This window comes from Orycteropus afer, unplaced genomic scaffold, assembly GCF_000298275.1.
Source record: "Orycteropus afer afer isolate SDZICR_OR568_19922 unplaced genomic scaffold, OryAfe1.0 scaffold00007, whole genome shotgun sequence".
Classification (NCBI taxonomy): Eukaryota; Metazoa; Chordata; class Mammalia; order Tubulidentata; family Orycteropodidae; genus Orycteropus; species Orycteropus afer.
In genome coordinates, this window is record NW_006921594.1 from 6179352 (window position 1) to 6193233 (window position 13882).

At 40.3% G+C, this 13882-nt stretch overlaps 1 protein-coding gene across 1 annotated transcript in view; it reads left to right on the forward strand.

Annotated features, from left to right (window-relative positions):
• DOCK4 (dedicator of cytokinesis 4) overlaps nt 1-13882 on the forward strand; it is a 353512-nt gene that overhangs the window by 24030 nt on the left and 315600 nt on the right. The window contains exon 7 of the mRNA XM_007945030.1: nt 5629-5713. Within this exon, the coding sequence (XP_007943221.1) occupies nt 5629-5713 (85 nt within the window). The remainder of the gene's footprint in view (nt 1-5628; nt 5714-13882) is intronic.

Here is a 13882-nt window from a genome sequence, read left to right on the forward strand (position 1 = left end):
ACTGTATAGTTCTAGGTTTCACATTTAAGTCTTTGATCCATCTGGAGTTTGTTTTTGTGTGTGGTGTGAGGTACATATCTTGTTTCATTTTTGGCATGTGCATATGCTTTTAACACATGCCTTTTCTGTGTCATGGCAGTAGGTAACCAGCGTGATTCTGAGGGAGATGCCTCTGTTAAAAATCTTACAGCAAGTGCACCGTGGGGCTTTGAGTATTGCTCCGATCAGTCTTGTGCATGCATGCCACTTTGAGGAGCTGCTCCTGGGAACTCAGTAAAAGGCTGTGTGGATGGAGACTTACTTATAAATAAAACTGAGAGAGACTAATTTAAAATAACAATCAAGCACTTTAAGTAGTAAATCTTATCTCTTAAAGCTCTGAGGAAGGCTGATATTTGTACTAAATTTGAATATTAATACATAGGTAAGAAATTAGAATAAGCCAACTTTGACTATGATCCTATGCTTGCATAAGGCTTAAGTTTAAGGAAACAAAATGGTTCCTTACAATCCTACATGGCCATATCCTCCCTTCCTTTCCTCTTCCCCAAATCCCCACTTGTTCTTTGGACCTATAAAAGGGTCTTAGGGTGGGAGAATAGAGAAAACACACAGGAAAGGAGAGAACGACAATACGTGCATCACCAAGAAATTTGCCTCTTATTGAAACTTGAAGAACCAACTTGGAACTAGAGTACTGCTTCTCCTAAGTGTAGGACTTTATCAGAAGCCAATTTTGATTCTCACCAAGACATTACATACTGCAAATGTGAATACATGGATCAACTAATGATTCTAAACCTCCATCTATCCCAAATCCTTCTAGTGCTTTCTTGAATAAGATGTGCCTCTCTTATGTTTATAGACAACAGGTAAAGTAGCTCTTCATTATTTCTCTCTAGAACATTCATTCTAAAATAAAATAGGCGTTATGTGTGGAGTGGCAACAAGAACATTGAGCTAAGAATGCTCCTTTTTTTTAAGACCTGAGGCCAATTCCCGAGCCCTCCTTGACTTTTGTTCTTCGTTTTGTTGAAGGAATAAGTTGAACTTGAGGACATTTGAGGGCCCTTTCAGCTCCAGGGCAGTATGATTCAAAATGCATAGTGCTTCCTGAGAAATTAGATTTTCCAGTGAGCTTCCTCCTAGTCTTGATGTATGAGATGGAGAGTACTGTGAGGGGTAGACCTGAGGCTATTTGAGCATCCTTTCGTGTGTTCCTTCATTACTTTAAATAATTTTTTTTGCTGGATTTTATTGACTCTTGGTGATTATGCTGGTCCTCATTTAAAGGACTAGTTTGTAAACAAGAAGAAAGTTGGGTGAAGTTAGCTTATGAAAAATAACAAAGAAAACACAAGAAGATAATCCTTCATCACATTTTAGAAGTGTGATTAGAGCAGGAGGAAAAGGGGAAAAAAATGAAAAGCATTAATTATGACTTAATCTTGGCTCAGTTTTTGACTGAGTTCTAGCTTGTAGTATGGACAGTTCCATGGCTAGATTTTGGTAAGTTGGTAAAGTAATGATGCATGAAAATGAACGGGAGTTAGTTCATTCTCAAATTCATGAGTTTTCTGAGCTCTGATTCTGCTTTCTTTGAGTGTTGTTGACTGCTCATTTAAAAATGACTTACAGAATGTGGATTATGCAGCTACCTTACTCCATTCTTTTAGATATAATTTTGTTTTCTTATTGAACAGTGCTAAATGGAAAGCAGATTAAGATAATTTTCTTGCATGCTAAACTACATCAAATTGTCCTGCAGAATCATTTTTCAACATATAGTAGAGTTCTGAGGAGCCATGGAAGACAGTGGTTAAGTGCTCAGCCATTCAGAAGGTCAGCAGTTCGAACCCACCAGTTGCTCAGTAAAAGAAAGATGTGGCAGTCTTCTTGTGTAAAGATTTACAGCCTTTGAAACCCTCTGGGCAGTTCTGCTCTGTCCTGTGGGGTCACTGTGAATCACACTCGATTCTACAACAGTGGGTTAGTAGAGCTCTGGATGAACATTAATTAAGAAAGTGTTTGGTGTTAAGGTCCCTGTGTGGCACAGATGATTTGCACTCAGCCAGTAGCCAAAAGGTTGATGATTCAAACCCAACCATTGGCACTGTAGAAGAAGCAGGCCTGGTGATCTTCCAGAAAGATGACAGCCAAGAGAACCCTAAGGAGCAGTTCCACTCTATAGCACACGAGTCTCCCAAGTTGCAAGTCAGCAACAAAAACAAAATCAGCAACAAGACTGTGTCGAATCTCAAGTTGTATATCAAACTGTTGAGAAGGTGGTGAAAGGAAGACTTTTTCTAGAGGATGTGGGAAGCTTGTTTCCTAATGTGGTTAGCCGAAGAGATAGGCTCACCTGGGAGCTCAGGAAGAGTTAAAATAATGGTTCTTTCTGTTCCCTGTAGATGTCTGTAGTGTCCTTTGCCTTTCCTCCTTTAATAATAGAATGATTAGAGAACCAGTTCATTCTTTCTTCCCAATGGCCCTTTCTTCTTGATGTCTTACAGCAGTTCCGTGACTGAGTTGATATTAAAACTTGATCTCCCACCACTGACTTTCCATATCAAATGTGGTCTCCCTCCATCTTGTTCATGTCTCCTCGTCTCATTTTTTCGTGTGCTTTGTAAAGCCCTGCCCTTCTCCTCTTCTGTGAACTAAGAAACCTCAGACAGGGTGTGGTTTATCCTAAGGATATACCTAAAAAGAACTCATTGCCATTGAGTTAATTCTGACTCATACTGACCCTAGAGGACAGAGTAAAACTGTGCTATAGAGTTTCTAAGACTGTAAATCTTGAAGGAGGTAGACTGCCTCATCTTTCTCCCACAGATCAGCTAGTGGACTTGAACCACTGACCTTTCGGTTAGCAGCTGAGCACTTAACCATTGTGCCAGTTGTTGTTGTTGTTGTTGTTATGTGCCGTCGAGTCGGCCCCGACTCATAGCGACCCCTCCTTGGGTTTCCGAGGCAGTATCACTACGGAAGTAGGCTCCTGATAAGGATATACCTAGGAATTAATAAAACAAAAATAGAAACAAAGAGGACTTTATATTCACAGACAGAACTCCCATGAACCCAGTGGAAGTTGAATAGTCAAACCTTATGGGAGATTATGCAGGGCAGAAACTCAAGGAAAGTTCTGGACCCACAACTACTCTAGAGTCTCTACAGCCAGAGTGGATCTTTATTCTAAATCATCCACCCTTCACATACCCTTTTTTCTTCCTTATGTTATAATGCTTGATGCTGTCTAAATTTCCATGTTCAAATTCTCAAAGAAGGAATCTCATTGGTGGTACCAATATCTGTTATCCTAGTTTGGATGGAATATTTTATACCAGATCATTCAAATGCTGCTGGCCAGTCCATGGATGACTTATCCTTAGGTTAGATGCCCACCTGTGGGCTGACTGTGTGTGGCTCCTGAAGGGAAGATGATCTTGTGACTACTAGGCTGACTACATCCCTTTCAGGCAAGAATGTGGGCAGGGCAGCTTCCATATAGGGCCTGTGGGTAAGGCAGGCAACACAATTGACATCTGGTCATATGGATGGCTATACATCTTTCCTTTGCTAGATCATCTCTCATCAGGAGTATTGACCAGGTGGCAAATGATGTCTTAGATTATAGTGAAGTGGTTCTCTCTTCAGAGGGAATGAAGGATGAGGAACAGACCCTATCAGAATATTGGATGAAGTATAGCAAAGGCAGACATGAATATTTCAAAAATAAATCACAGGACTGATTGTGATTTGAAAATTCAAATTAAGGAATGAGAGTGTGATTTTCCAGTTTCTCAGAGAGAAATATAACTTGAGAAGATTGAAAAACTGTTTTTAGTATCTGAGAGACAGGTGCAGTCCTCAAGAAGTTCACACTTCCTAATGTCCATCTATATCTTGCTTGAAGTAGCTGCTGAATTAATAAATTTTACTTATGAAGCCTCTAATGAGGCTTTAGAGAAAGTACAGAATTCCAGGATCTTAAAAAAACATATATACAAAAGAAAGAAAGTTGTGTTTCTGTAATCAAATGTGCAGTGCAGAAAACTCCCATGGTAGAAAGAATGATGGTGTGAAATGAACCTAGAATAAATTATCCTTGAAGGATTAAGCATGAGAGACCTGGATATGATAATGAGATGAGGCTGGTTGAGAGTGGCCATCTTGGCCTGGATGTACAGGACCTCACAAAGGAATGGTGGGACCTTTGGAAAGGCCAGGTGTGTTTAAGGAAATGAAGAGGATTACGTGGAATTGATATCAGTGTTATATGGTAGATGCCCTGGTGAGGAGTATCTTATCGAGGTCAGTGGAAGAAAACTGACCAGAATAGAGCTAGACTCATTTTACTCTAAGACCCCACAAATCAATAACCCTACATGATCTCTTTGGGACTAGATACAACCTTTTAGTATTTGTTAGCACAGCAATCTCCATGTCGGCCACAATGAAAGGTGACACAAAGATTACATTTTTTGCCATTCCTGGCCTAGAACTATGCTGCCCCACTTTCTGTTCCCTGCCCTTACCAAGTTTCTCCTAATCGTGGACTAAGAACTCCCAGGAATAAGGCCTGTGTGCCATGTTGCTCGTCATTCATGTTAGAAGCGTTTTGGCTCTGGGTATAACCAGGTTTTGGTGCCAGGTCAAATCATAAAGATCAAACTCTCTCTTCAATTTCAATTTCCAAAAACAAATTAGGTCCAGCTCTAGTTTCTACTCTACTCCAATGTAAAAGGGCTTCTCTGGCAATAATTTATAGGATGCCAAAGATTCTTCACCACATGGTAGCAAAGACCCCAGGGGCAGTGTCAATCTGAACCTTGATTTGCCTGCTTAGTCATCTCCTGTTTCTGAAGCTGTTCTCAGTATCCAGTTACACTGACTACTGTTTCGGTTACCTAGTGCTGCTCTGGCAGAAATATATATACCACAAACAGGAGTTTATTCTTGCAGTTTGGGGAGGGTGGAAGTCCAAGTTCAAAGTGCCAGGCTCCAGGGGCTGGGTGAAAGCCACTCAACCTTGGGCTTCAGCTCTGCCTCTTGCTCCCGGCCCACTGAAGCTGGAGGCATCTCTTCACTCAGGCAGCTGCTCACTGCTGAGACTGGCAAACCCAACGTCCACAAGTAGAAAGGCTCAGTCCCGATATTACCAAACCACATGGCAGGCCACTGATTCAAGTCCCAGAAAAGGTCCCAGGATCAGCAGAGCAATCTGGCATGCTGCTAAACACTGACTCGACTACATGCAGGGTTCACGTGTGGCAAAAGCTGTAGACCATTCCCAAAGCTTCTTATATACAGGAAGCAGACCACATGCCTAAAGCGGCTACTCAACTACTCGAAGCAGATTCCACCACAGAGTTGATTGCCAGTCTCATTGTATGGAATAACTACCACCCGCTGCCCAGCCACTCAAAACCAGGCCCAGCCAAGCTGACACACAACCTTAACTACCACAACTACCTGAGCTATTGTAACAAGTAATGTGAAGTTAAAATATGGGTGAGAGAAATGTGGTGGGTAATATATCTAATTTCAAGTTAATGTAGTAAAATAATCAATTTTAATATATTCCATAAAGGTCACTTTACTCCCTGTAAACTTTTTGTTTTCTAGACAACTGGGACTGGACCTGGTGCCTAGAAAAGAGTATTCCATGGTGGATCCAGAGGACATCAGCATTACTGAGCTCTATCGACTGGTAGGTACAGGAAACTTAGGCTCACAGCCTCACTGCTCATTTTGTGGTTTCCATGACACACTTTATACTTGCTTGATTTTGTAAGAACAGGATGTGTCAGGCTTAATTTGGAGAGAATAAAGAGCACTGAGGGCCTAGGTGGCCGTGCCCTGAGTGCAGTACCAAGACACTGCCTATCTCAGAACAATGCGATGTTCTCTACTTAGCCCTCAGCTCCTGGAAGTAAATTCAAAGAAGTTTGAAAATCTTTTGCAAATATTTGTACTTTTTGAATTGTTTTTATGTAACTCATACATATTTATCTGTTGTGTTTCAGAACAACTTTGTAAGTAATGGTATCCACTCACAGCTCTCCTATATCTTAACCCTCCTCACTATCCCCATTGTCACAGTATGCACAGGCCATTTTTTGGAAGTGTCTCCAGTGGCTGGTCTTACCCTCACCAAGAGAGGCCTCAGTTCATTTCTAAGTGCTGATGCCCACTAATAGCTGTTTTGGTTACCTAATGCCACTCTGACAGGGATATAACACAAATGGCATGGCTTTAACAAACAGGAGTTTATTTTTGCAGTTTTTGGAAGCTAGAAGTCTGAGTTCAAAGTGCCAGGCTCTGGGGGCTGAGTGAAAGCCCCTTGACCTTGGTCTGCTCTGCCTCATGCTCTCAGCCACTAAAGCATCTCTTTACTCAGGCAGCAGCTGGCTGCTGTGTCTGACAAACCCAAGGTTGACAAGGAAAAAGGCACAGTCCCAATATTACCAAACCACATAGCAGGCCATTGATTCAAGTCCATTAAGAGTCCCAAGATCAACAGAAAACATGGCAGGCTGCTGAACAACAACTGCATGCAGGGTTCAAGTGTGCCTAAAGCTCCAGACCATTCCCAAAGCTGCTGCTTATATATTGGGAGCAGACCACATCCCTAAGGCAGCTACTCAGCTGCTCCAATAGATTCCATCATAGAGTTGATTACCAGTCTCATCATGGGGAATACTACAGCCAGCTGCCCAGCCACTCAAAATATGGCCCAGCCAAGTGAACACATAACCTTAACTACCACAATAGCCATAAAATATTTTATAATTTTGTCCATCATAGCATGACATATGACTTAAGGTTTTTTTGTAGTTATATGGTAGATGAAAGCCCATTTTTTGGACTTGGTATGTAGGTTCCCCATATCTGGTCCAATCTATTTTGTATTCAGTGTAATGTCCCTACTACTTTATCCTTTATATACTACTATATAAAATTTACCTAAGCTCTTTTAATACTCAAAAGTAGAGAAGAAAGTGATTGGAAAGGGCTTTCAAAGGCTAAGTAACTCCAAGCATAATTTTATTTTGATATATTTGGTATTGAATCTTAACATGAAGTTCCTAGGAAGAGAGTGTATCATAAAGAATAGAATCCTTTTTGAAAATTCTGCCTCTTTTTGGGTAGCTTTCTAAGCTTACAGAATTTTTCTGAGAATAGACAGAAATTCTTAATGTGAAGATTATCTGAAAAATGGAAATCTTCAGGACTGGTGTGTGACAGAGGAAGCAGTTCTTAATACTGATTTCCATTTTTTCTTTAATCATTGATAGGCTCAGATTATCTACACCTCATTCTGTCAGTTCAAGTGATTTTTACTTTTGTAGAGTATTACCCATTTTCTGTCTTTCACTTTGAGCTTCTTGAGAGTGAGGTTGCATGCTGTGCCCCTTTTATGACATCAGAACTAAACAGATTATCTGGTTAAACAGGATAGTACAAACACAGTTAAAGGTCATTGAAGGAAGGAACAGAAGAAGAATATTCCAAATTAAGGTCATCTTAATTTATATAACAATTATAATCTGTATAATTTATTCATCAGTTACATCCTGAATTGTGACATCTTTGTTGTTAACTTATGTAGTTCTTTGGGCATCATACTTTGTTTCTCATTTTGTTTTAATCATTCAATTTTAAATTTCTTCTGGGTGTGCGACATGTCTCAAATTCCTTATGTCCAAGAGAATCTTGTGCAGTGCTTTATATTTGGTAAGCACTTTGTCAGTGTTTTTGAGACCATTAGTGTGTAATGAAAAGACCATGGGTTTGGGATCCAAACAACTAAATTTAAATTCTAGCTCTTACTTTGTCCAGCTCTGTGATTGTGGATTTATTGCTTAATCTTTCTAAGTCTCAGTTTCTTCATCTGTTAAATGGGGAAATAATACCTATTATGTCTGTTATGAAGATTAAGTAAGACATACATGTAAAACGCCTTTTCCTGGCATATAATGTTTGCAAAGCACCTAGAATTTAGTTGGTGTTTGTTCCTTTCTCATTTTTGTTTCATCCATATTAAAGAGGCAAAGTGGCATGGTGGTAATAATAATTGATGCTAAATGCTAAGTTTTAGCATTAGATTTGGCTGTATTTAATGAAATAAATAAATAATAGAAGTTTAGACATAATAGAAATTTATCTTACACAAAATACAAGTCTTGGATGTGGTTTCATGGTGTCAAAAAAGATGCTTATTTCTGCTATGCAGTACCTGGCTTTGATCAAGTACACCTCAATGTACAATGTAGCTGCAATATCTCTAGACATTACACCTGCACTCCAGGCAGAAGGGAGGAGAAAGTTTTATTTCATCTGATTCAGGTACTTTAATCAGCCTTCCTGGAAGTTCACACGACACTTGCAGTTACCATTGTTCAAACTTAGCATAGTCACATCCCCTTATCTAGCTCTGGGTATCAAATATTTGATGAGCAACTAACAATGTCTTCCATAAATAAGCCACAATTTTCCTAGTTCCATTTTGTGTGCATGCAATCTTGCCTCTATTGCGTGCTCTCTGTCTCTCTCTTTTAATTTCACTGAGCATTTTATATGGGGTGGCAAATTGATTTAATCTCTTGTGGATATTCCAAATGTTGATAGTGGCTGCCTGGAGTGGTATATTGATAAAATTCTGGGGTCTCATTTGGGCTCTGATTGATTAGCAGTGTCTACCATTGCCAGGAAAGGCATTGCTAGGAGTAGTTAGGATTTTATAGCTCAAATCCTGGTCCAAAATCTTCAATTTAAGAATGGGGAAAATAAAACATAATTTTACGTGAAAATTGAATTGCTCCTTGGAAGTAGTCACATTTTACTGTTTCTAAATTACTGAAATGATTAGCCCAGATGATTAGAAGCTTTAGAAAAATAAGTTCTCTTCCCTAAGGCAGTTTCTTTTTCAACTTTCTTTTGATATCCTGGCCTAGCAATAATGAGGTTCACTATCAAAAAAACCAAACTTACTGCCATCAAGCTGGATGCGACTCATGGCGACCCCTCCTTGGGTTTCCGAGGCAGTATCACTATGAAAGTAGATTGCCCAACCTTCCTTCTGAGGAGTGGCTGGTGGGTTTGAACCGCCAGCCTTCTGGTTAGCAGTCAAATGCCTTAGGCATTATGCCACCAGAGTTCCCAGGTATAGCCCTCCACTTTTACTGTGCCGCATGAACATGACTGACTAAATTGATTTCACCAGGGACATTTGGAAGGTACCACCACTGGGTTTTGTTTGTTTTCTTTTGAGCAACTTATTGTCATTTATAGATGAAGGACCAAGACCTGGGGATGAAATGCCCCTGCAGCACATCTGATTAATCATTGCTGCTGCTCTTCCTTTAGTCAGTGTCATATTGGAAACACAAGTGTTTGCATCTTACTGACTCCATATTGTATCATTAGAAAAAATGTCTTGCTTTAGATTTTTGATAGTCCTGTTAGCAGATCTTTCTCACCTAATTGTGTTCATCTAAACAGTAAAAAAGGCTAACAGTATTAATATATATCCACTTGGAAAGCTTGGTTTAATGCCAAAGACAAGACCTCAGTCCTTGTAGAAATAAAGAGAACCTTTTGAGCTGGATTCTCTGGTTATGTGTGCCCATAAAGACTCATAGTGACCTTCCTTGGGTTTCCGAGGCAGTGTCACTAAGGAAGTAGATTGACCCATCTTCCTTCTGAAGAGTGGCTGGTGGTTTTGAACCGCCAGGCTTCTGGTTACCAGTCAAATGCCTTGGCAGTACACCATCAGAGTTCCTAGAGTAACCATTTAGGAACCCTTTACGGTTTAATAAGGCTGTGTTAGCTGCTTGCTTTGTGATCTTTAGTGTGTGGACTGCTGGTTCCGAGCTAGAGGCAGTTTTGCCTGCTGGGGACATTTAACAGTGTCTGAAGATGTTTTCAGTTGTTACATCTGCAGAGGTGGGACTTGCTGCTGCCACCTGATGGTCAGGGCCCAGATGCTGCTAAACATTCTACAATGCACAGGACATCCTCCTACAACAAAGAAATATCTCTCCCAGATTGTCAATAGTGCTGAAGTTAAGAAACCTGGTACGAATTATTCATCCAGTAATGAATACTTTAGGAGCTCTGGTAGCATAGTGCCTAAGGCACTTGACTCCTAACCAGAAGGCTGGCGGTTCAAACCCACCAGCCACTCCTCGGAAGGAAGGTTGACAATCTACTTCCGTAGCAATACTGCCTTAGCAACCCAAGGAGGGGTTTCTATGAGTTGGGTCCGACTCGACGGCACATAACAGCAACAATGAATGCCTTATATGAGTATGAAAGTTAAAGTTATGGATCAGCTTGGCTGGACCATGGTTTTGAGTGGCTTGACAGCTGAATGTGGTTATTTCCCATGATGGCATTGGATGTGGAATAATCAACTCCATGGTGGAATCTGTTGTGAGCAGCTGATTAACTTACCTTCAGCACTATTGACAATCTGGGCCTTTTGGGGTGTGGCCTGCTTGCAGTGTATGTGGAGAAGCTTTGTGTCACATTTTGGATCCTGCATTTGGCTGAGTCTTCATCTCCAGTTTCTGGACCTGAAGCAGTGGCCCGCCATGTTGCCTGCCGATCGTGGGATTGTTCCTGAACTTGAACGGGTGGTCTACCGTATTGTCTGCTGACCTGGGAATTGTGCCATTTTACCTGCTGCTCTTGGGTTTGTCAGTCTCAGCAGCCAGTAGCTGTGTGAGTCAGAAGAAGCCTCCAGCTCCAGTGGGCCTGGAACAAGAGGCAGAGCAGATGGCCAAGGTTGAGGGGCCTTCACCCAGCTCCTTGAGCTGGCGTTCTGAACTCAGACTTATAGCCTCCTAAATTGTAAAGGATTAAATTCCTGTTTGTTAAAGCCATACACTTCTGGTATGTCTGTAAAAAATTGAGTTACTTACATTAATCTTTGGAACAGATTTGTTCCTTTCCCTGATCAAAGTTCTTGTGAAACCCTAAGCACATTTAGACTCAATAGTAGGTACATTTGTAATCCTAAATTACTTCAGAGAAGGGTTTTTTCTTATAGCTGCCAAATTATGGGTCTTGAAGTGTGAACATGACTTTTAAATTTTATTATTGAAATAATATTTTCACAAAGATATTTTTAGCTGTTCCCCAGAGTAGTGAATTACCAAGAGATAAGCAAGTAACCATAACCTACTTATGTCCAAATCCATTGTGGATGAGAGTAAAGGTGAAATTTCGATGTCATGAGTGTGTTTAGGTGTAAGGACTCATGTCATATGTCCAAAGGGCAGAATCAAGCAGGCATATGACTAGGATGCATGCCAAGACCAAAGGCTCCAAGGCAGTAACTATGTATATGAAAAATAGAACAATACAGTTTTCCTCTGTTGTGACTTCCGTCTCTTTGCATATAATCTCCATCAGTGATTCTCAACCCTCATTACACATTAGAATAACCTGGGGAGCTTTTTAAACTTCCAATGTCTGTGCCCTCGTCCCCTAGAAATTCGAATTTAATTGTGCTGGGATAGGACATGAGCATAAGTATTTTTTAAAAGCTCTCTTGGTGGCTCTAAAGTGCAGCCAGGTTTGTGAACCACTGATCTAGATCTGTTGGGTCTTTTGCATGAGAAATGAATGAGGAAGCTAGTTCCCCCCACCCCACACACGCACCCACCCCATCCCGGTCTTGAGTGACTGCTGGGAACTTCACCCTGTTACAGCTACAAAGCAAACACTGCCTGAAGGTCTGTTCTTTTCCAAATATTTTAGTATCTCTTTCACCAGCTCTAGCCTCTAGTCGTCATTTTTTTAGAGGAGCTTGAGCTTGTGAGCTGTAAGTAAATCAGTACATAAATTAGCACTTCTAAGGGGCGGGGGACAACTTGAAGGGTATAATTTTATGAATATAAGTTGTTTCTTTTGCCATAAACAACAACAAAAAAAACAAACTCATTGTCATTGAGTCGATTGTGACTCATAGCAACCTCTCCTTGGGTTTCCGAGGTGATATCTCTATGGAAGTACATTTCCCAACCTTCGTTCCGAACAGTGGCTGGTGGGTTTGAACTGCCAGCCTTCTGGTTAGCAGTCAGATGTCTTAGGTGCTAAGCCACCAGAGCTAGTTATTGTTTTTGTTTTATACCACAAATGGAGCAACCTTCTTGAAAAACAATTTAGAATTATGCTTTCTTTTTAAAGTAAGGATATTTCTCTAGTAATTACTACCAACACATACCATGGTGCTGAATTCACTTAAAAAATTTATTTACTTTCCAGTTTTGAAGAGAGATGTTCGGTGTATCTGTTGAGGACACAGTAGTTATAGATGCATCTGGTTAATTGCTTTTTTTTTCACTGTTTAGTTTCAAAGTTCTTCAGATTAAAGATTAAAAACATGAAGAATTTGTAGTGTTTTGGTGCTATTGTTTTTCACAACTGTAAATTTAGATGGCATTTTTTGCCTTCAAAAGTTGGCCAGCCGGTCAGTAGTTTGAATTATACCTAGAAAGAGATCTAATGTAGAAATGAGGTTAGATTATTTCTCTACCTTAGCTCCCAACAAAGGACATGACTCCATGACTTTGGAATTAAAATCACTAAATGATTTATTTTAATTGTCAAATGATCCATGAGAAGTAACCTTGTTAATTGTGTCATGAAAGAAATAATCATCGACATTCTTGGCACCTGTTCTGCTATTACACTGGCCTTTGCAAATGGTTTTCCTTCCACCCCAGTCCTAAATCAGTGCTGGGCAGGATTGTACAACACTGGACTGTCAGCTGTTTGTAATCAACAAAGTACAGAATTTGAGAGTAAATTATTATAAACCTTTATAGCAACTTGACATTGTCATGACATTTTTCTCACACTTTATCAAAATGTCAGTCTTCAGTAGATTGGGGTGAGGGGAGAAGCACTCTGGTCCTTTACCACAAGTAGTTTGAGAAGCACTGTCCTAGATAGTTCATAATTCCTACTCAATCTTTAGCTGTTGGCTAAAGTGTCATTGTTGTAGGAAGCCACCTCTGACTGCCCAGACTCAAGTCAAATCCCCTGAAATGGACTTCCGTGACGTTTAGGTTCTTCCTGTACATTTTTCACAGTCACGGTTTGGTTTCTGTGTTAGTAACCATTTTGTTGAAATTTGCTTCAGTTGTTGTGAATTGTTGAGTTGATTCTGACTCGTAATGACCCCATGTGACAGTAGAACTGCCCCATAGGGTTTCCTAGGCTATGATCTTTTGGGAGCAGATCACCAGCTCTTTTCTCCTGTAGAGACTGGCAGAGTTTAAACGCTGACCTTTTGGTTACTAGATGAGCATTTAACCACTGTGCCAGGAGGGCGCCTTCTGCTTTTCTTAGTTGATGTAAATTCCATGAGAACATGATCCATTTCTGCTTTTCCCCATCACCGCATTCTCAGTGCTTGGCATGTAATAGATATTTAACTGATACGTGTTGAATGAATGATCATCCTGCTGTTCTCTTTAGCTCTGGAATCATGGGTGATTCCTTTCTTCCCTCATCCTGTAGGAGCTCTCACTTATGGTCCTACTCCCCAAGTGCAGCCCAAGCTGGCTGTATGGAGGACAGTAAGGACTAGTGGACATAGATGCTATTCCTACCTTGAGACACCTCACTGGTTTTCCTAGGTCTGCCTCCCTCTATCTTCACAGCAAGTTAGAAGCATTTTCTTGTTCTAGTGGCTGGATGTCATTTTTCCTAACCTGTCTGAGAAAAGACTACATTTTTGCAATTTAGTATAATTTAAAAGCACTTTTAATTACAAGAAACTCAAAATCATAGCTGTATTATTCAGCTAACATCAATGGAATGATCAGTTAGGTATAATTTAGTCTGATTTTTTTTTTTTTTT